This window comes from Terrapene carolina, unplaced genomic scaffold (genome assembly GCF_002925995.2).
Source record: "Terrapene carolina triunguis isolate 2854851 unplaced genomic scaffold, T_m_triunguis-2.0 Scaffold131, whole genome shotgun sequence".
NCBI classification, from domain to species: domain Eukaryota; kingdom Metazoa; phylum Chordata; order Testudines; family Emydidae; genus Terrapene; species Terrapene triunguis.
Window position 1 is genome coordinate 25,250,470 of NW_020664482.1, and position 22,969 is coordinate 25,273,438.

Consider the following 22,969-nt stretch of genomic DNA (forward strand, 5'->3'; position numbering starts at 1 on the left):
AATTTACGACCGGGGTAGAAATGTTGAAAGTACTGTACTAGTGTGTGCAGGACATCAGCATTCTTACTATGTGACCTAAGTATTCAAGGCCCGTGAAGGCTAAAAACACAGTGTTGTTCTTGCAAATGGAGGCTTATAGTCTACAGTACATTTGGGCAGGGAAGGGTAGATCCCTGTAATCCATCTGATGGGTGGGCCCGTTATAGGTGTATTAGGGGGAACCCTGGTATCCAGCTGGTGCGGAGCCCCTGGTATAGGTGCATGGGAGGATTTTAGGTAAATATCTGGGGCGGGGGTTCCTGTTACAGATGCAATGGGGGATCCCCATTACTCATCTGGTGGAGGGGTTCCTTTTACAAGAACATTGTGTTATCCATCTGGTGGGAGGTCCCTATTATAGGTGCATGGGAGACCCCCTGTTATACATCTGGGGGGGTTCCTGTTATAGGTGCATGGGGATCCCCCTTACCCATCTGGTGGGGGTCCATTATAGGTGCATGGGGGACCCCCCTTACCCATCCAGGGCCGGGTGGGGGTCGCTAACAGTCTGGGGGAAGGGTGTTTGATTAACGCATCTCAGGCACTTACTGTGTTGGGGTGTGAAACTCCCACCCTTGACATCAGCACCAGCGTGCCAAGTGACGTCACATCGGCACACGGTGCCGTCAGACGACGGGAACTGGCAAGCTGGTACGTGAAGACGTCGCTCACGCGCTTGCCTGGATGAGCCCACGGCGCAGGGGGATGACGTGTTCTGTCTCTGCGTCTGCGGAAGTGACGGCCGAAGCGGTGGCGGTGGGTGGATCCCGGAGCGGTGGGAGTTGGGCAGCGTCTCCTTTCCCCAGTCCCGGCTCGGCCTCCCCGCTCCGCCATGTCCGCGCCCGGCAGCGGCGGCGAGTTCGGGAACCCGCTGCGCAAGTTCAAGCTGGTGTTCCTGGGCGAGCAGAGCGGTGAGCCGGGCGGGGCCATGGCTGGGGTGGGGGCGCCGGGGGCAGGGTGGAGCGAGAGGGGTCCGTGCCTGGGCGGGGGAGGACTTGGGGGCAGGGGGGGGTCCGTGCCTGCGGCATGGGGGGGTGTCTCTCTGTTACTGGGGGGGGCACCCGGAGCTGGGGGCGGGGGTCCAGGCCTGGGGCGGGGCAGAGCCGGGAGTGGGGGTGCGGTGTGGCCAAGTGGAAGAAACAGACTCAGTGGCTGCATCAGTGGCCCGGGGTGTGGCCCCGTGGGTTTCCGCAGGAGCTGCAATCATCCCGTCCGTGATTTCTAGCCTCTCGGGGCGGGAAGGGCGCTGCTGTCGTCTACCTGGTGCTCTTCGCACAAGGCCAGACCCAGATCTTAGCCCAGCTCACCGTTCCTGGTAATGGCTGGCTGTGTCCCTGCTACTGCTGCCCTGAGCTGCTGTGTGGGGTGTCTAGCCAGGCTGTCAGCTCTCCAGTCCTTAGCCATGGATAAGACCTTATCTGCATCACTGAAATCCGCTGTTCTGACAATGATATGCTCCTGTCAGCACACTTCTAACATGCTTGGTGACCAGGCACAAGTGCCCCAGCCAGATCACCAATGTGGATGGAGGTGTTTGGGGTTAGAGTATGAATGTTGCAAATAGTTCTTCTCTTACTCTTCTGCAGTGCACTGGTTGTGATATCCCCAAATACACAGTTTCTGTCAGCTGTGTCAAGAACTGGGAGTGGACACCCAGAGAGTAATGCAACTGAAATGGCTTTAAAAATGGCCTAGTGTGGATGGGGGACAAAACTGCATTGGTTCAAAATATGATTCAGTGTGGACAGTGTAGGCACACTGAACTTTTTATATTAATGGTGGTTCAGTCCCACCAGTTCAGTTCTTCAGTGAAGACAGCCCACTGTGTTTGCTGTTGGCATTATCCAGCCTTGCAAAATTCTGCTCACTCACTTTTGAGCAAGTGAGTTTAAAAAAAGCTCACTTTTTTATCACAGGGTAAGCAAGCAGACTTTTATATCTTGGCTGGCTAATGTTCATAACATGTGTGAGGTTGCAGTAACATATGTGCACATATAAAGCACTGAGATTACTATTGAGGTTCTTAGTGGGAAATCGGTCTCTCCACAGGCTGAAAGCTACTGGGTTTAGAGTAATTCCACATTTCTGGGAGCTGCATGTGTAGGGTGTTCTTGAGTACGGTAAAGAGATTTCAGGAATCCCACTCTCTGCACTTGTGGGAGAATTGCATTATCTTGATGCATTTCCACTAGACCGGTTGGGGGAGCACCGTGCCCAGGTGCAAACAGTCAGAAAAGGCTTTTTCTGTTGCTCTGCTGAAAGCTCACATTTTTGAAGAAGGATGGTCAGTGGTTAGGGCACTAGCCTGATGCTCAGGAGACCACGATTCACAGGCTTTCTGCGTGACCTTTGGGAAGACATTTAGTGTCTCTGCCTCGTCCTCATGTGAAATGAGAATAATAGTACTTCCCTACTTCACCGAAGGGTTGCAACTAAGGATAAATATTTAAAGATTGTGGCCCCGCCACCCTAATTTCCCACAACAGTGAAAACTGATATTGATAAAAATAGAAAAAATATTTAAAAATAAACATGGATATTGTCAGTCAATATTATTTAAAAAAATTAAATTCTGTCAAGTGTAATTATGATCCAAGTGCTATAATGTTGTCGTTTCAGATCTGTGTGGACAGAAATTACCATTTCATAAGTGTTAATAAACTGTAACTAACCATGGTTTGGTAGCTATCTACTCCAAAATATGGTTAAAGCACTTATGGTGACTTCTGTCCGGCATTGTAGAACACAATTGCAAAATATGATTATCCCCAAATGTGTTTAAGCAGCTGTTTTTTAGCATAGACTAGGGCTGAAAGTGCAGTGTTAAGAAGCTCTATGAGGGAGCATGGTCCAGCTTGGGAAGGCAATAGAGGGAGGGTCACTGCAGTATGGGGGGTTGGGGTGGTAAAGGAGAACATGAGAAAATCGAATGATCGCATAAGGCAAATTCCCCAGTGGTGGTCTGCGGAGTGCTTGGTTGTCCATGGAGAGCTGATTAGTGCTGGCTCCTCCCCCATTCAGCTACTAAACAGTGCTTAAGGAAAGCTAAAAATATATTGTTTTCCTAATGTTACTATCTATGATGGCAATGGCTGTAGTTTCCACAGATAAGTTAAGCAGTTGTGAATGGATAGGAAGGGATCCATATTAAAATGTGGACCCTGTTATGAAACCACTTGATAGCTCCTGTCAAAAAATTATGCCCTCTTCCCATGAAGAGAAAGAGAGGGTGCTCAGAAGCATTGGTGCAACTGAGAAAAGTAGATACAAGTGAAGAAACAGAGCGCCTGATTTCATACCTGGTATAAGCAGGTGCAATTCCCATAGACATCTCTAGGTCAAACTCCATAGTGATGTAAATGGGATCGAAGTTGCATATTGGTATTAAATAGCCAAAAAATAGCATAAGTGGTATAGTAGTGTAACTTATATAGCCGCTCTCATCCCCTCCCATGCAGTTCCACTTAACCTCTCTCTCACTTCTGGCTCTTCCCCTCACAACAGAGGCATACTTTATCTAGTTCCTCCCATCTTAAAAAAAAATCTTTATCCCAATTGCCTTTGCAGCTACCTCCCCTTCTTCCTTCTGTCTCTAAGCTCTTTGTAAACAGAGCAGTCAATCGCTGTCTAGAGTTGCTTTCCAGTCTGGCTTTCTTCCGCTTGCACTCTGCTGAAACCACTCTTGTGAAAGTCTTTAATGATTTATTCCTAGCCAAAGTTCTGAACCAGTACTCCAGCCTCATCCTCCTTGACCTATCAGCCACCTTTGACATCACAGACCATCCTGTTCTTGAAATGTTGTCCTCTCTTAACTTCAGTGACTGTCTTCTCCTGGTTCTCTTCCTACCTCTCGTTGCTCCCTCAGCATGTTCTTCAAAGGATTCTCCTCATCCCCCTTTCAGCTAGTTGTGGGGGTTCCACTGGACTCTGTTCTTGGTCCTCTTTTCCATCTCTGGATTGTCTCATCTGCAAACACAAATTCAGCTGCCATCTCTATGGTTACGACTTGGAAATCATCTTCTTCTCCAGACCTGTCTCCAAACTAAAACTTCAGCCTCTCTCTGACTTCTCATTGTAGCTGTCTAGTCATAAGCTCAAGCTTAACATAGCTAAAACAGAACTCTTGATCTTCCCTCCCCAGTACCTCATTTTTCAATCACTGTGGACAACACCACTGTTCTGTGTATCTCACAGGCCCATAACTTGTGCATCATCTTTGACTCAGACCTGTAGCTTCTGCTGATTGTTTCTGCTTCGCATCTCTGAGATACAGCCTCTCCTATCCATCCACACAGCTAAAACTCTCATCAAGGCTCTCCTCTTGATTACTGCAATATCTTTTTTGCTGGCCTTGACAAGTGCAAGCATTTACTTCACTCCCTGGTTCAATAGACCACAGAGGACCTTAGCTGAGCTTAGAATTTACCCCACCTCTTTCTAGCAAGGGTATATGTTTCTCATTGAGGGTGAATCCCAGTAAGAGCTCTTAGGTTGCTTGGTATTATTCCTCCATCTTCTTAGATCAACCATGCCACTGGATACCATAAAGATGACCTTCCTGGTGGAGCTTAGCTTGTTTGTCTTCTGTTATCCTACCATTCTGCCCACTGAAGCCATTGAGATTTCACAGCATTTATTATTTTTGGTTCTTCCGTGACTTTCTGCAGTTCCCTGTTAGATCTTCACCACACAAACTTGCCACACTCATATCCATTCAAAATATTACTGCAAAGTTCACTTTACTAGCCCATTGTTTTGACCATATCATCCCTCTCTTTGCATTTCTTTACTGGCTCCCACTTTTCTATTGCATCACACATGAGCTATTTGTCTTCATTTTCAAGGCCCTTCACGGCCTGTCCCTACCCTCCCTATCATCTCTCATTCACTATTGAGATGTCAGCTCCTGCCTCTAATCGGCCCATGATACCAACCTCCATTACCCACTTGTTAAATTTTCAAACAAGCAGCTTCATGTGCTACCCCTCATACTTGTGAGGAGCTCCCATAAGTATCGACAAAGCTACCTCGTTATCTACTTTCAAATCCCTCCTTAAAAAATTCCTTGTGTGATATGCCTACAAAAAATGGTTAGTCTGCTAGTGTGCTGAGGCCACTGCCTATCATGCTGTCCAATACTGTCACACTGTTTCTTTGTAATCCACCCCACCTCTGTCTGTATCCATTTGTCTCTTAGTTAGATTGTGCACAGTTGGGGCAGGGACTAGCTCATTGTTCTGTTTGCGCAGAGCCTAATACAGGGGTAGGCAACCTATGGCACGTGTGCTGAAGGCGGCATGCGAGCTGATTTTCAGTGGCACTCTCACTGCCCGGGTCCTGGCCACCAGTCCGGGGGGCTCTGCATTTTAATTTAATTTTAAATGAAGCTTCTTAAACATTTTAAATACCTTATTTACTTTACATACAACAATAGTTTAGTTATATATTATAGACTTATAGAAAGAGACCTAAAAACGTTAAAATGTATTACTAGCACGCAAAACCTTAAATTAGAGTGAATAAATGAAGACTCGGCACACCACCTCTGAAAAGTTGCCGACCCCTGGCCTAATACAATGGTGTCCTGGTCTGTGTCTGGGGCTTTTAGGTGTTACAATACAAATAACTTACACAGATTTGGCACTGTTTTGGGTGAGCAAAATGAATAATTTTTAGATCCCATTAACACTTCAGCTAGAACTAAGTTGAGGACCAGGTTACAGTATACTTAGTAATTAACTAGTACAACCTTGAAAATATCATGTGACTTGGTTAGGTCTATTCTACACTATATTTTAACCATGTTGTGACTGGGTTCTTTGTCTAGATATTTTGTAGTATAGACAATTCCTTACAGGCCAAAGAAGGTTGTAGCAAGAAGAGCAACGAACATTGAGTTTGGAAGCTTTATCATTTGAATTAACAGTGCTTTGCGGGAAGCAGCCTTACTCCTTTTCTACCACTTGAAAGTAATTATTTTTTTCTCTCCTCCTGCAGTTGGGAAGACATCTCTGATCACCAGGTTTATGTATGACAGTTTTGACAATACTTATCAGGTGAGTGGGAGCCCAGTAAATGCTTTCTTTTATCAAAATATATCAAATTCCTTCATTGTTTGGGAAGAACTGACCTTTCAAGAACTGTGATAAAAGCTACATTAGCCTAGGATTGCATCCCTGACTATCTTGGCTAATAGACATTGATGGACCTATCCTCCATGAATTTATCTAATTCTACTTTGAACCCAGTTATACTTTTGGTCTTCACAACATTCTTTGGCAATGAGATCCTTAGGTTGACTGTGCATTGTGTGAAGAAGTACTTCCTTATGTTTGTTTTTAAACTGCTGTCTATTAATTTCATTTGGTGACCCTTGGTTCTTGTGTTATGTGAAGTTAGACGCATGATGTTTCACATAGGTAGGTGCTGATATCTCAGTGCCATATGGAGATAGATAAGATGTGGAACCTGTGTAACTCTCCCTCCTTACGGTGGCTACACAGTTCCCTGCCTACACTGAGTTTCCCAGCATGTCAGACTGCCTAGACAAGTCAGTATGAGCATTTTGCTTTCTTCTCAGAGGCTATAAACAGCATAATTGCCCACCGTTATGAGTTCTCACACAGCCCATTCTAAGCAAGCACACTTAGTCTTAAGGTGAAAGCATTTCAGAGAAAACATATTAAACAATAAAAGATCCTACACACACCAATAAGCTTTACCAGAGAGAATTCAACTCCCACAAGGGCTCTGGCAGGTGATCAGTTCTTCAAATCCCACCAAGGGTTTTTTCTGTGGTTCATAACAGCTGTTAGCTAGAACAGGCACTCCCATGAATTTGTAGTTTAGGCTTTGATCTTCAGATTCCAGGAATAGGTAATCTGCAGACAATGGGTTTCTCCTCAGGCCATAGCTTCAATAGGTTGGATCAGGAGGTGGGAATTTGCATTCACCTCCTCCCAAGCATTTCCTAGGAAACCCACTTAATTTTGTCCCAAAAGTTCCTTCTTGTCTGGTACTTTGTTTAAAATAGTCCTTTGACGCTCAGAACGCTTCCCAGGGTTTACATTGGTCACATCTCCTCCCTAAAGAAGTTATGCAATCCCACAATAAAAGATAAGGTTTGCATGTATACTACAATGGATTCCAAAGCTACTTAAACTTAATTCAATGAGGTCTTGCAAAGATATTGCAGAAAATTGCTGTATCTATCACACTTTGTAAGACACTCTCTCATGGACAGATTGAGGCGATAAATGCACATGAACAACTTTAATTGGAAGATTTTTTGATACTAATAAATATAATACTTTACAAACCAGTATAAGCGGATAAATTTCAGGTTACTAAGACTTTTTTTCCCCTTCTTTTCAGGCAACCATTGGAATTGATTTCCTGTCAAAGACAATGTATCTAGAAGACCGCACGGTGAGTGAGGACTCTGTAATTAACCTGGCAAATGCAGTCACAAGAGCAGCAGTTGTCCACGTACACAATGTTTCTACCTGGTTCTTCATGCAATGGCCATTCCTCCAAACCCCACAGCAGCCTTCACAGGGACAGTGTTTAACAGGAGTTGCCAGACCTAGTCAGGCTAGTAATCTGTCTTGCATGGAATCCTGTTTCCTGTTGTACTGGCTCAAACCATTTCTGGTACTTGTGATAATACTGGCTGCTTCAGAGGAAGGTCAAAAAAGCACTATGCAAAATTGGGTCAAGTTCACAAATCCATATGCCTGGAGAAAAGGGCTGTCTTTGTGTTGTACTTGTTGCTGCTATATCACAGGCATAACATGCTCATTCTCATAAGTGGCTGCAATGCTGACTTTGGGACTGTCAGTATAAATGGATCTAAGTAGACCAGGGTGATTCTGCTCTGTGAAGTCACTGAAGATTTCTGAGGATAACAAGGTCACTTCTCACAGTACAGGCGGCTAGATAAGTCAGTAACATAATTCTAACCTACAACATTCAGATGATAAACATCTCTCTGAATAAAATCAGTGATGGAAGGAAAATGTTCAGTGAACCAATACAGTTAAGTGTGTAGGCTACATGATGTTCCCTGTGCATAGAGAAGCCCCCTAGATTTCTCTCCCATTCCTTTTGGTATATTTACCTGTTGAATCTCAAATGAGTACTCATCACTGGCTGAGCAGGTGAAACTGGCCTTCCTTTGGAGACAGTCGCTGGTCCTGAGTGATGTGATGCTAACCCTTCTGGTTAGGTGACACTGGGCATGCTGCCTCTGCACCTGATCTTCAAACCAGAGCAACATCCCTCTCTCTGGTCCACTGTGGCAGAGAATGAATTTCCTAACTGCCTTCCTCTTGCATTATTTCCACTGTTAGCTTTCTGGGTCATGTAGGGGGACCACCAGAGGCCATAAAGCCTGTTAAGAGGGCAAAGATGGCAAAATGGGAGATGAAACAGGAGCAAAAATACCTGCTCTCAGGTTGTCTGCATGTCTCTTCTCACAGGGCCTTGTATAATCTAGCACCAGCCAAGTCTGAGACAAGGCTCTGGCTGCCATGCTGGGATAGAAGCATGACAGGGCCTTGCTTGCACAGTGGGCTAATTAACATTTTGGTGCATACTTGGTTTGGTGTGTTGGATGTATCCTCCCTTCAGAGCTATCCTTGTTCCAGATGCTCAAACTCTAAATCCATTCTGCGTTGCCTGTACCAGTGAACAGAAGAAACAACTGTCTGTAGCCCCTAGTGCATGTACTTTTCATTCTCAAAATCAGCCCTAAGTAAATTGCCAAGAAAAACACTCACAGGCTTTGACTGTGGGAAATAGAACACAAACATGCTGCTTACAACTCTTTGCTTGTCGGGTGGATGAGACACACCAAATTAAATGGAGTGTTGAGGAATCTCATTTACCTTAATGAGTACCCATAACTGTCAGACAGAGCTCCATGTCACGCTACAACCTCAGTCTGGGAGGATGGATGGAACTTTGTCCTTCACCTCTCAGTATTGCTCACTAACAGGCTGAATTCTCAAGTACAAGTTCAAAGCTTTGGGGCTTCATTCTTCTTCATACTATGAATCTTTAACTTGTGTGATCCTGGAATGGAAGAGAGGAATAGGCTGCTGAGGTGTGGAGAGATTTGGCCTGGAACTGAAGCTCCACTTGCCCTCAGCCATCACACTGTCTGGGTGCAGTTCCCAAGTCAGCATGATTGGTAGGTTTTTCTAGATTTTTTTTTTTAGGGCTTGTGAAAACTGGTCTCACATGGCACAACCTTCATCAAGAGGTAAGGAAGAGCCCAGTTCTATGGCAGCAATGTCAACTGTTAGTACATTATCTTGGGATGGTGTGAAATCTGAGTGAGCACAGAGGGCTTGCAGGTGGTCCTGCTTTTTAGGCTCTCATGTAATGGCTTCCAGTGTCATCTGTTGTATGTATTCCCTTTTTCCACTGTGGGATCCTCTGTTCTGAGCATGAGTGACGACGGTAAGCAAGTTTGGAGGGTGTTTGATAACACTATATCAGGAGAGCAGACACCCCAGTTGAATGTGGCTGGGGCCTCACGCATTATCCTACCTTTGTGCTTTAGACCTTATAATGAGATTAAACAAAGTCCCTCTTGGCTCCATAATGAGCTAATCTATGACAGGCTCCAGGATGATTTAGTCCTTATTTATTAGGTGTGACTGCATACAGCCATATGTAGGCAGCAAGCATTGTGGATAGCCCTGTCCTGTCGGACTGCCAAAATGTAGTGATACAGGTACACGTTAATGATTCATCTCTGGTGGATGCTGTTAGAAGTGATTTTATGAGGGATGTTTTGGTTTTCCACCGAAATAGGGTGTCTCTCACAGGTCAGCAGGTAGAGGTGGAAGCTGAGTGATGGTTCTGCCATGTTAGTTGCGGCCATTGCATGGAAGGGATGGAGAGGTACCTTCATCACTCTTCATTCTTCTGCACTGCATTTTTGTTCCATTTTAACTTTCCTTTGAATGTTTGTTTGCATTATTTTTTGCCTTGCAAAATAGTTTTTCTTTTTATTTCACTTGGGTTTTGGTTTTATTTTGTTTCCATTTTTCCTGCTCTTCCCCTTCCTCTCCCCCCCACATTTTTCCATTTCCCAGATCAGGCTGCAGCTGTGGGACACAGCCGGCCAGGAGAGGTTCCGCAGCCTCATTCCCAGCTACATCCGTGACTCTGCTGCAGCTGTCGTTGTCTTTGACATTACAAGTAGGTACTGAGCCTGAGCTCCTGCAGGGGCCTTGCTGTTAACAGGTGCCCTCTAAGTGGAGGAGACAGCTCTGTTTTTGGAAGGAGCTCATTTCCATATGAGGTGGGGCTAGGCTCGCAGCTAGAGCCCTGCAGGTGTTTTGTGGGTGGATCTGCTGCCTCTGGGGGAGGTAGCCGAAGTCTCTTCTTTCCCGCTTCCAAAAGTAATTCCATCAAGGCTGCTTAGGGAATTGGGAAATCATTGATTTCTATTTACTCATATCTCAAACCTTAAAGATGACCTACAAAGGGTGTGTACGTGTGCGAATTGGATTTATGCCTTTTTATATCCCTCTGTGTTATTAAAAAAGGCCTTAAGGGTTTTTCAGAAGCTTTTATCTACTTGTTTTAATACTAGAACTGTAGGATTTCTCTGGACAAGTAGAGCACTGGAAGGAATTTGACAAAGATACCAAAGAAGGGAAACCTGAGTGGGGGGAGTAACTTTTTTTTATTTTCAAACTGTCTGAAACTGTATAACACCAACTTAAAAAACTGCACCGTGCACGTCTGGGTTGTCCAAAGAGCCTTCTAACAAAAAGGGAAAGGCAAGACTTAATATTCCTGGCATTTCTAAAGAATAAACAACTTTGAAGGGAAAACACCCATCATTCAAACTTTCTCGAAATTAAAATGGTCTTGTCTATATGGGAGGTGTAAGCTAAGGGGTGAATTTAAATTGATAGTTGTACTGGTATAACCCCTGGGGTAGACACTTATTCCAATATTAAGAGTTCCCTTTCTTGGTTTAGTTTATCACTTGGGAAATCAAAAAGTGATTTATATCTGAAGAAGTGTCCACATGGAGGGTTATACCAGTATATCCATATGGTATAGACTAGACCTAAGTAAAATAAAAAACACTGCCCCAGTAGTTTTTTCTTTCTAGATTCACTTTAATCTAGAGTTTAGGATACAGTATTCTAACTTCTAAGGTTTTATGGGTGGGGACTTCCTTTACTTTTGTCTTGCACTGTGCTGAGTACATAAATATTTAACAAGTAAGATCACTTTTCTGTTTGAATTTCCCCCAATGATTTGTAGTGGGGACAAGCAATTGAGGTCTCTGTAATTTCCAAGATTACTCCACTTTGGGAATGATTGTCTGAGACTTCCTTCAGGGAAAGGCCTCTGGGGTGGCAGAACATACAAATGTAATGTGCCATAGGGCACCATGCAGGAATTTGAGGGGAAAACAAGGACAAGTCTGCCTTCTGGACATAGACATGGACATCCTCGGATATACATTGGGAACAGCTCTAGCTGAGGTTGGAGTTTGAGAGACAGGATGCGCACTCTGCCAGTCTGTGATGACATCTGTCCCGGGATGGATATTGTGAGGAGCATAACACGCTATTCAGCCTGTTCTGCAGCAGGCTATGGGAAGCTTCTAGTTCTGTTTGGACTTGGAGTGAAAGATTGTGCTTATGCAGCCCTGGCCACAAATGAAATGGTGAGAGTTGGGGATAGGAAGGATGTTACAATTGTTTCCTTTATTCTCCCCACACACACTAAAAAAAAAAAAAAGACGTGCATATATGCAGTCTGTCCCCACAGCAACTTCAGCTTCTCCAAACAACTTAGGCTCCAATAAGTCAAAACCAGGGGTTCTCAAACTGGGGATCAGGACCCCTCGGGGTCGCGAGGTTATTACGGGGGGATCAACCTCCACCCCAAACCCCACTTTGCTCCAGCATTTATAATAGTGTTAAATATATAAAAAAGTGTTTTTAATTTATAAGGGGGGTCGCACTCAGAGGCTTGCTATGTAAAAGGGGTCACCAGTACAATAGTTTGAGAGCCACTGGTCAAAACAGTCTAGCAGGTCAGCAAAGCTGTGGCACTCCATACGACATACTTGGGTGCCTGCTGAGACAAGCTGGCAGAGCGGGAGCTCAGCTGGCCTTGGGGGAGTGGTGAGGAATAAATCCAGAATGAGTGCTTGAACCTCTCAGTAACACTTTCTAGATACGGAGGAACATGAGTGGCAGCCGTGTAAGTGAGGCAGCTTAAACTCCATCTTGTTTGGACCCTGCCTGGGTGAATGGGAGGTGGGCAGCAGTGATGTGGGGACCACCATGGAGGTGCATCATGAAGCTAAGGAATGGGCCTAGGGTACAAGTCTCAAACCTGAATCTTGAGGGCTGGTATACAGTGTAGCCTAGGGGCTGGGATTCACTGTTTTGGATTTCCTCTGGCACTGGGGGACGCTAGCACAAAGAAGTGCCCTTTATAGGAGAGGGAAGGGCACCAAGGAGTTGAACACTTAAAGTTAGACCCCAACGCACCTGAAGCCACAGGGCAATGGAGTGGATTCTAGTGCTGGTACCATGGGGGTTTGGAGAGGTGGTCTGCCAAAGCTTCTCCAAGAACAAGTCTCTTCCTAAACAGAATTTGGCAGTCTGCCCTTCTCTTTCCTTAGTAAAAACGGCCACCTTCATCTTATAGCTAGCGTTGGGCACCTGCAAGCTCACTCAACTAACATGCTCTTTCAGGCATAAAAAGGCCACTGTTCCAAACTGCTGAGCAATTAGCATTTGTAAGCACATCTAGCCTGCTTGGATACTCCTACTAGGTCCTTTCTGGGGCTTCCTCTAGCTCACACTAAACGTGTTTGATCACTGAAAATGTCAGTAGCAGGCTTTTCTTGCCCCGTCAGACTGTTCAGCAGAGCAGTGCTGCTAACGGGATGACAGTTGGCAGCATTTTGGGGAGGGGGAATGGGAAATCTGAGGTGAAACTACTTGATATATTTTATTAAGCATTTGTTCACTCACCGTTGTGGTATCTAGGAGCCTTTTTTGAGCCCTGACACTTCATGTAGGTAGGACACACCTTCAACCAGGCATAATCATCGTTACTTCTTTCTGACCTCCCAAGAACCTGTGGATGTGAGGGTGGAGTGGGAGAGGGAGAAATAACATTTTTAAATTGTGGTGTCTCTTGTAGCCCCTTTTGTGCTTTGGATATTCTGACTGAGCTAATATGGCTGCTGTGCTAGAGACCAAACTGTCCTCTTCTTACCAAGTAACTGGTGCATGTTTCTGCTTTTCATGTTTTCCTGCAAGGGAGCATCAAATGCCATTTGTGGGCTGGGGCTTGCTGCGTGTGCTTTTTTTTCTTCCTGAAACCTCTTGACCTAAGCTTACACGAAAATCCCCATTACCCTTTTTTGGATGCTTGATGCTGAGGAGAATGTAGATGCTATTTCACTACGTGGTCTCCTGAAGAAGTTGTCCCTTGTCTTTGCATAGAGTATAAATCTGAGAATTACACAAGGGGCTCAGATCTGAGATTCTAGCTCCCTAGACTAGGCCCTGGTCTACAGTGGGGGGGAGGATCGATTTAAGTTACGCAACTTCAGCTACGTGAATAACGTAGCTGAAGTCGACTTACTTAGATCGACTTACCGTGGTGTCTTCACCGCGGTGAGTCGACTGCTGCCGCTCCCCCGTCGACTCTGCTTGCGCCTCTTGTGGCGCTAGAGTACAGGAGTCGACAGGAGAGCGCTCGGGTCGATTTATCGTGTCTAGACTAGATGCGATAAATCGATCCCCGCTGGATCGAGTGCTATCCGGTGGGTAGTGAAGACATACCCTAGGTGTGTTAGGGAGGCAGCATACTCCTCCCTTGGAGGGAATGGTCAACATGGTAGGTTACTTATTGGCCACCTTTCACAATGTTAAATAGTGTTGATGGGTACCAGTGGGTGTCCTTTTTGGTTGGAATGGCAGTAGCCTCAAGGTAGAGCTCATGGGTATGGGGAGTGGAAGCGTGTGAACTTCATGGGACTCCCAGGCACACAGAAGGGGTAATTAAAGTAGGCCTTCTTACAGCCTGAAATAGACAGAACAGCTGGGTTCACTGCTCTTTGCCTGTTCAGGGGGCTGGTCAGCAAGGCAAATATCCAGTTCCCAGACTGAGACCTGTAAACAGTTAGTTCTGGCAAATAGCCTTTTCTCTAAAGGACAGTTTCCTCCTTTCTTCTTTCTCTCTCTCTGCTCTTTCTGCTCTCCCTGGCCTGGTACCAGCAGGTTCGGCTACAGCTTTGGGACACAGCAGGCCAGGAGCGGTTCCGCAGCCTCATTCCCAGCTACATCCGCGACTCCACCATTGCTGTGGTAGTCTATGACATTACAAGTGAGTGGTGCTTTGATGTCTCATTGTGTTTGAAATGCTACACTTGAGCGAGGGGCTAGTAAGTGTACAGTCATGAGTTATTACGGAAAGATAACATTAGAAACATAACTGTCTCTTCCCTTCTGGGTGGACAAGAAGCAATCCAAGGATGTCATCTATGCAGTGCTGGGGGAATTGGCAAAGCATAGGGGTGAAGACACAGGTAGTTTTAGAAGTGTTTCATTATCCCCTTGTTTGAAAGAGCTTCTAGTTAATGTGTTCAATCCTCCCCTCTTCACACAGATCTAAACTCATTCCAGCAAACCTCCAAGTGGATTGATGATGTGCGAACAGAGAGAGGAAGTGATGTCATCATCATGTTGGTGGGGAATAAAACTGACCTGGCAGACAAGAGGTAATGGAGGGGAATTGGTGACCTTGCCAGTTTGACAGCAAGTGGCTGGTATACTTTTTAAGGGGACCACTAACTGTTCTTAAGCCCAGACTACAATGGCCCTTTGGGGCTTAAGTAGCCTGTGATGAGTGAGATTCCCACTGTCCTTGCTGTTTGTTCCATAACATATGTAATAGAATGCCCAAGGTGCTTTGTCTTGTTATAAACTGTACAAATCATGGTTAGAACAAAGTCAACTGAAAAAGCTTCTCAGGCTACCAAAACAAGCACCTGCTCCACACTGTTTGGTACAAAACACGCCCCTAATAGGGAGATAAGACTGAAAAAGTAACTTCACAAAAGTCAGGAAATTCTGGTTCCCACAGCAACATTAAATGGGTCTTTGTGCATGGCAAATGTAAGAGGCCCTGTCAAGTCTAATTTGGCATCAGATGTAGGTGTGTGGAAAACAGATTTTACAAAATCTGAGGTCAACAGAGAGGCTTCCTACAAAACAGAATTCCCTGCAGTAGCACAGCACTGCAGTGTTTGGAACCAGCAAATGAAACAATCTCACAATTAACCAAAATGAATCTGGCCACTCAACTGTCCAAAACGAGAGATGTAAAAAGTAAGCTTGACTCTTCAAACTCAGTTAGGTTTACTAATGTAAAATGCTACTAGTATGTTAAAGAAAGCAGTTCAGTTTTTGAAAAATATTTTAAATGTGACAGTGCCACTTCAGCATGTGCAGTAGGGTAGTTAGTATCCTAAGGGACCAGAGGCTTGCATTCCTGAATCTCTTAACTTCAGATTCTCATCCTTAATGTTGAATTCAAGCTTATTCCATTGATTGAAATTTACTTTGTATAAAGGACAAAGTGCACTGAGATTCAAATGTCACATAAGTACCATTATGATGGACACAATAGAAATATTGTAGATACAAATAGCTTCTGTGCCTTTATTTCATGGTGTATAACCTCTTAAGCATGTTTGTTCATGTATATCACGTGCTAGGCACCTCAGCACATTGTTAGTGAGGGAAAAATTAGACTGCGCAGTATTTTTTGAACTATTAATTTCAAAACTGTTACCTTCAACTGTGTCAAAAGCACTAACTTTACTGAGTTCTGAGTTCCATGGAAAATTTGCTTCAAGTTAACCTATTTGAGTTTAGTGTACAGTAAAAATCTAAGTTGCTGAACTGGGGAAAACACTTGGAACTTTCACAGCCAAATGCAGTCTTACCAAACTAAAACAATTTACCCCAGGCTGCCCACAAGATACTTCTGTCTGCTGGGTGAGTTTCAAGCCATAAGAGGAATTTAAACAGAAATGCTTTGTCAAACATAATTCTTTCACCGGTGCGGTAGCCATGCTAGAAAAATTGTAAACATTCAGCCAAACACTCAGTTGGCTATTTAATTTCCTCTGCTTTGACGTGAGGCTCAACAAGATGTCTGACTGTACAACTCTGTTACAGGGGTATTTTTAATACTTTAGAATTTTTAAATCTGATTTTTATTTTACCATTTCCATGAAGTATAAAAATCATTTTAGAGTTTACTGCGTGCATTCTCTGCTTCCCCCGTTGTGTTGGAGTTATATTGTGCTCATGTGACATGATACTCAACCTTGCAAGTGCATATTGCTGCCATGAGAGTCTCATTTTCTCTTTGGCCCTTGTCTACCCTTACCACTTCCCCTTCACTGGGGAGAACATGCCTTGCTGCTGTGTTCAGCTTTCCAGCCCCACTGGGAAGAACATGTGCAGTTCTGTTAAACCATCTTGCAGTGAGTTACTAACAGAGGCTAGGCTCCTACACACTATGCCACCTTAGTAGTGGGCTACCGACAGATGCTCTGTGCCAACTGAATTAAACCATTGTCATGTTTTCTTCATTCCCCTGTAGCTCTACTATAGTTCACTTCTGTTTTCAAAGCTCCTTTCTACTAAGGTTACTTTAGAGTCCCAGCTTCAGAGGACGCCACCATAAATGATGCCTTACCATACATACCAGGAATATTGAAAACTCTTCCCACCCAGGAACAACTTAAACTAGGTTGTAATTAACACACATCAAATGGTCTGGACTGAGAAATCTGGCTGACAAGGATTCCAAGCTGCCTCACTTTGGATCAGCCAGGGAAAGTGACTACAAGATAAAACATGAGAACCGTGCTCTATCCACAATAACAGTATGGCCTGAGCAATTAGTACTTTATGTCCTTCCTGGGTGCCCAGAATAATATTAGTCTTCTGGCTCTCAGATTTTGGGCTTTCTAATTTTTAGCAAGCTTGTGGAATCTGCCACTCTTGTCTTTTTCCAGCACTGGAAAATACAGTAGGAACCTCATCAGTCACAGGATGACTGATGGGACAGAAGTGTAGGGCATCCTGTGTATGCCAGCTCATCATTTGTACCAGCCCTAACAAAAAAGCCAGAGACTTTGCCATGCTTGCAGTATACCTGTAGTTGGAGTGCATGTGGCATTAGAAATTCCCTCCCAGTGGGGTAATCTAGGTGGTACCAGATGCTTTGTCTAGACCAGGAATTAAAGGTGATGATGTTAAATTGAGCTAGTTAATGTGATCCAACACCTAAAACTCTGGTCAAAGCAAGAACCTGCCTTTTCGTGCCTAGAGTTTTAGGTGTTCAGATCATGTTGGTTAGTTAAAATACTGCATCTCTAATCCTAAACTAAACAAAGCCCTAGTGTCAATCTGAGCCTGGCCATGATTTCTGTGTCTTGATAAAGCCCTCAGGAAACTGTTAGCCCTTTGAGAAGAACCAGGTACTGTCCTCTAAGCTGTAGTGTCAAACATGTTTAAAGAGTTGAGCCATTTATTTAATTTGTCATTTTATTTTGTGTAGTCTGTATGTTTTCTTTCCAAGCTAATATTATTTCAGTTGCCGGCCAGTTCCTTTGTGGTTTATTTTAATTTCTACTACCATTTCTGTCTAGTTTTCCTTTGTTTTGGTTTCTTTTCTGTGATTTGTTCTCATTGCTGTAGACAGGTTTCTATAGAGGAGGGCGAGAGAAAGGCCCAAGAACTGAATGTGATGTATATTGAAACCAGTGCTAAAGCAGGATATAATATGAAACAGGTATGTACAGGGCGTTCGTCAGAGATGCTCTTGCAGGTGCTTAGCTTCCAAACAGCAGCTCAGTACTTGCTGTTGAATTTCACCTCCTGCTGGAGCCTTTCTGAGACCTTCCTATCACCTTATGGAGTTTCCTTCTGTTGACTTGGGGGACTTGCTTTTTGCATGGCTGCACACTGATTCTGTTGCATTAGGTACAGCTGAAGAGGGCCCTTCCTTCCCCCACAAGGAGGCTATGAATGAGACTTAAGTGTGTTGTTACATGAAACTCACCCGGTGCAGACTCATCCTTATTGGTTATTATAATCTACATATTCCCTCAGCTGCTCATTTGGATTGGTCCCGTCTTAGCTGGAGCATAAGGAGGAGGTAAAGGGAGGGAGGGGCGTAAAGGCTCAGAAGCCCTACGGTCTCCCTTCCTGGACAATGCTCTACTATTAAAATCCTTCACTGAAGAGTGTTTCAGTCACAGAAGTCTCTAACTCATGCCTTCTCTCTCCTGTCTATTCTTCCGTCTCTTGCTCTTTCTTTCCTGTTTGCATCTGTCTGTCCAGGCAAATCACTACGGAGGAAGGTGAGCAGAGAGCCAAAGAGCTGAATGTGATGTTTATTGAGACAAGTGCGAAGACTGGATACAATGTGAAACAGGTAGAGCAGCACTGTGCCCTCAGGATGCAAATTTTGCACTTTCCACTTCACTGTGATCAGGGAGATGAGCTGCTTTATGGGTTTTGTGCTGCATCAGATCTTCACTTCCCACTTTACCCTCTGCCTCTATATTCCCAGCCTCTGAAATTCTTCCCTTTAGGCAGTCAATGTGTCATTTAAATAAAGGAGGCTCCCTCTCCTGCCAAGCCAAGGGGGCTCATTCAGGTAGAATGCTAAGGGATCCTGTCAGCAGCTGACGTATCCTGTTCCCAGACCTGTGACACCAACAATACTTGTTGCTAAAGCATGTCAGAGCTTTGGAAACAAAGCACCTGTGTTCCCTTCAAATCACAGCTAAACTAGTGTCTTGTGGAATTTCCTTTCCCAGGTGGTGGTGGTTTCTGCTGGGACAGAATTAAACCTTGTTCCACATTTACTTTTAAGTACACCCAACATCATTGCTGTCAGGAAATTCTTCATCTCTGATTTGCACTAGTCACAACATGCTGCAGGGCAACAGGTTTGGCAGAGAACCTCACACTTGGGTTTGGGGACTTCTCAAACAGTAACTTCATTTTACTCTTTAACTAGATCACTCTGCACTAGTGTAATATTCTGGGCCTACTCTACTTGATAGCATTGCTTTATTTGCCTAGCAGAAATGTGTAATGCATGAATTTCTGTGATTCTCTAGTGCTGCAAGGTAAGTCCAGCTTTGTGTGTTGTGGCCACAATTACCATCCTGCACCTGAGGCACTATTCATGATTGTCTAAGGTGGGGAAGGAAGAACATGAATAGATAGCCTTTAAGGACAGGCTCTTTTCTATGTGCAGCACTCAAGTCAGCCCCTCCACTCCTGGCTCACTGCCTCAGAGCTTGGATTTCTTTTAACTTTTAAACACCATGTCCCTAGAATCCTGAGCTCATTCTGGAACAAACTAGATCAGTTTAGTGGTGGATAGCATTATCCAGTAACAAAATCAATAACAGCTATGCACAGAAGCAATGGGGTTGGAATGGTAAATTGCTGCCTCTGACTTGCTTCTCTGTTGAGTGAGTGCAGGATTGAATTATTAGCCAGCCTGCTCTTAACATCCTGGCATTTTGTGATGTGTGTGGAGCAATGGTCTGGTACATTTTAAAGAAATAAAAAAGCTGAAGCAAAATCCTGCACCAGAGGTGTGCTTTGTAGATAGTCAGTAACTTACTAAGCTTGATAAAATATTTGAACTGGGGTTGAATAAAGTCCTTAGAGATATTCTTGTGAGGACTATGTTAAATACTGCAGTGCTGGCTAAAATATGTGTATAACTCTTGGCAAAACCTTGGCTTTCCAACAGCAGCGCTAGAGAGAAAATTGAGGTTTATTTTACTTTCTTTGACAAGTTCTGCATTCACCTGTTACTTTGGTTGCTGCCTTTCAGCTTTTCCGCCGTGTAGCTGCTGCCTTACCTGGGATGGACAGCACACCTGAGAAGAGCAAAGAAGACAGTATCCTTGTCTGCTATGCAGTAACTTTCTTATTTCAAGAGTTAGCAAGTTTTCCTTGTTGCCAGGTCTGGCTTGCTGCCCTTGACAGATTGAGGGCAGTCATGGACCTCGATTCAGTTACATTGTTGCAAAGCATAAGTAGCCTTTATATTGTAGTCCTCACTTGCATGTGTAAACTGAGGATCTGCAGCCAAATGTCTTGGCCGCTTCTACCACTGGGGCCAGTATTGAGCTTTTGCTGTTTAGGCTTGGTGTGAAATGGGTTTTGATTTGTAATGATTCAGTATGATCTAATCTTTTCTGATTCTGTATTCTGCAAGCAAGAGATCTGCGGCGATAACAGTTGAATCAGCATGCACTGCCCAGTACAGCACCTACTCTCCTTGATAGAAGCCAGCATTTTAGCAACTACCTGTAGCTTTAAACTAGCGTGACCTGGGATTTGGGGCATTTTTACTATAAATCTGAACTGGTCTTTCTCCATAAATAGCCCATGGCAAACACCTAGCCCCACGAAGCCCCTTGTCTGCTATGCAGTAACTTTCTTATTTCAAGAGTTAGCAAGTTTTCCTTGTTGCCAGGTCTGGCTTGCTGCCCTTGACAGATTGAGGGCAGTCATGGACCTCGATACAGAGGTCCTTCTGACTGGCCTGTCCCCTTCAGAGTGCTGGGTGAAACCAGTCCCCCCACTCTTGCACATCATGTCTGCTTTTCAGTGTACAGTACATGTTCTGCTAATGCATCTTTCCTTCTCCGGAAGGGTGACTGAGAGGCTATTCAGAATTACAGGAGAGAGAACTGCCAAGTGGGGCTTAGCTAGAACCCATCAAACTCAGCTCCTAAATGACTGTCTCAGACTGAAGGGCAGGAACATAGCCTCTGCCAAAGCAACAGTCCATAGAAATTCATTACTTGCCCATGTATCCTAACAGCAACTGGTGACTCCATATGTGCACACATCTGGTATTATAGCATGGGGTGGAGACGGTCAGTTGTTCTTGAGAGGCATGCTTCGTGGGGCTAGGTGTTTGCCATGGGCTATTTATGGAGAAAGACCAGTTCAGATTTATAGTAAAAATGCCCCAAATCCCAGGTCACGCTAGTTTAAAGCTACAGGTAGTTGCTAAAATGCTGGCTTCTATCAAGGAGAGTAGGTGCTGTACTGGGCAGTGCATGCTGATTCAACTGTTATCGCCGCAGCCTTGGTTGTCAGATGTCAAATCTATAGCTGTCACTACAGTACTTCTTCCTAGCTTCAACCTTCACAAAGGCAGCAGCTCTCTACCAATGCCTTCAGACAGCTGTTGGTTCTGGAGATGTCTGCTTCAAAAAACAAACCTCATAGTTCCTGGCATTGATGCCTATGTACCAAGCCACCTAGGTGGCTGCACTTGTTACCCAGTTCTTAACTGTGGAAACCCCCAACTTTACTCCTGGGTTAGGTAAGGTCTATGCTTTGTCCTATGTGTTCTACTGGGCTTGAGTTGTATTGTGATGCTTTGCCCATGACCCTGGCCAGGTGGCTTCCTTAACTTGTCTTTTACAGTGATTGACATCAAGCTAGAGAAACCTCCTGAGCAGCCAGTAACGGAGAGCGGCTGTTCCTGCTAAAGTGCCCGTTGTATAGCAACACTTTCCCTGATTGGCCAGTCTCACCGAAGAGCATCACTTCTCATTGGCTAGGCAAACCTACTTTCTGTGAACTGAAGAAACAGCTAATCAATCTACTAAGTCAGCGAGCTCCCTGTTAGCTGGTGGGGAACAGCCCTGGCTGCCCCTCCTATTGCATGGTATGAGCCCTGAGTGCAGAATGAATGTCATGTCGTCCTCTTTTAGTAGTGCACTTTGGCACCCCGGTGCCCTTTACTCCATCCCACATCTTGGGCCTATCTGCACAGGTGTATTTTTCTGTGAATGCAACAAAAAAGCTGCCACGTTAGGGAAAACAAAAATAAAGCTGGGGGTTGGTTCTCCACCTCCCTAATTGCCTTGCATCTTAATCAGTTTTCCTTCCACTCCAGTAATTTTTTCTCTCCCATGCACCACTTCCTTTTTTTATTTTTTCCCCCCTTCAGAGGCTTCTCCTTTAAAACTAGTCACAAGTTGATGTGGCCTTGCCTGTTTTGAAAGTTGGGGGTGATCTGTTCTCCATGTCCTGCTTCCTGCAGAGGTTGCATAGTACAGGCTTCCCAGTCCCTCCCTCCTGTGGTTGGTCTTAGCCAATTCCTGGGCCTTCTCTTTTGAGGTTTGGGAGAAGGAACTTCCCTGCCCTCCTCACTTCCCGCATCAGTGTGAGTGAGAGCTGAGCACTGGCCATTCTACTCCCAATCTGCTCTAGCACAGGCCACTGATCTTGTTTGCTCCCTTTGTCCTGTGGTGGGTAGAATTCCCCAGGATCACTGGCTTCAGTTGGATTCTTTACCCTGGGGAATGCTGTCAGCTGCAGAGGGGGAGGTTAGACAGACTTGCTGCAGCAGTCTCTGTGGGAGAGCCTGCCTGACTTCATCTGTGGATGACCTGGGCTCTATCTGCAGGCTGCAGATGGAATCTAGAGTTTATCCCTAGGATGGCAGTATTAGGACTGGGCATCCCAGGTCCCATTCTGGTTATCTTCACCTGCAGACTTACTCCTTTTTCTTGTGGAACATGCACAACCTACTGTCTGCTAGCCAGATATAGGATACAAGCTACACAGTTACTAGTTATGCAGAAATGGGGCTTGCACTGCAGAAGTGACTCAATCCAGTGCCAGCAGCTCCAACCAATGTGGTGGAAGGGCAGCTGAGCATCTTGTATTCCACTAGATTGAATCTGGGTAACAGCAGTTTTATTCTTTTAACTGTCTAGTGCAGGGGTCGGCAACCTTTCAGAAGTGGTGTGCCGAGTCTTCATTTATTCACTCTAATTTAAGGTTTT

The 22,969-nt window shown here is 44.8% G+C and overlaps 1 protein-coding gene across 7 annotated transcripts; it reads left to right on the top strand.

Annotated features, from left to right (window-relative positions):
* Positions 1 to 782: 782 nt before the first annotated feature.
* RAB41 (RAB41, member RAS oncogene family) lies at positions 783 to 22,969 on the top strand. Of its 7 annotated transcripts, none has more exons than XR_003899838.1 (8): positions 783 to 950; positions 6,037 to 6,095; positions 7,414 to 7,467; positions 10,146 to 10,251; positions 14,713 to 14,824; positions 17,823 to 17,916; positions 18,468 to 18,561; positions 19,987 to 20,053. XR_003899838.1 is itself a non-coding variant. In XM_024201319.2 (8 exons), the coding sequence occupies exons 1-8, from the start codon at positions 872 to 874 to the stop codon at positions 21,662 to 21,664; spliced, it is 636 nt and encodes a 211-aa protein (XP_024057087.1). In that variant the 5' UTR covers positions 783 to 871; the 3' UTR covers positions 21,665 to 22,969. The 7 variants fall into 7 exon arrangements, 6 of the variants coding, with proteins under 6 accessions (XP_024057087.1, XP_024057090.1, XP_024057091.1 ...); XM_024201319.2 differs by lacking the exon at positions 18,468 to 18,561 and adding an exon at positions 21,600 to 22,969; XM_024201322.2 differs by lacking the exon at positions 17,823 to 17,916 and adding an exon at positions 21,600 to 22,969.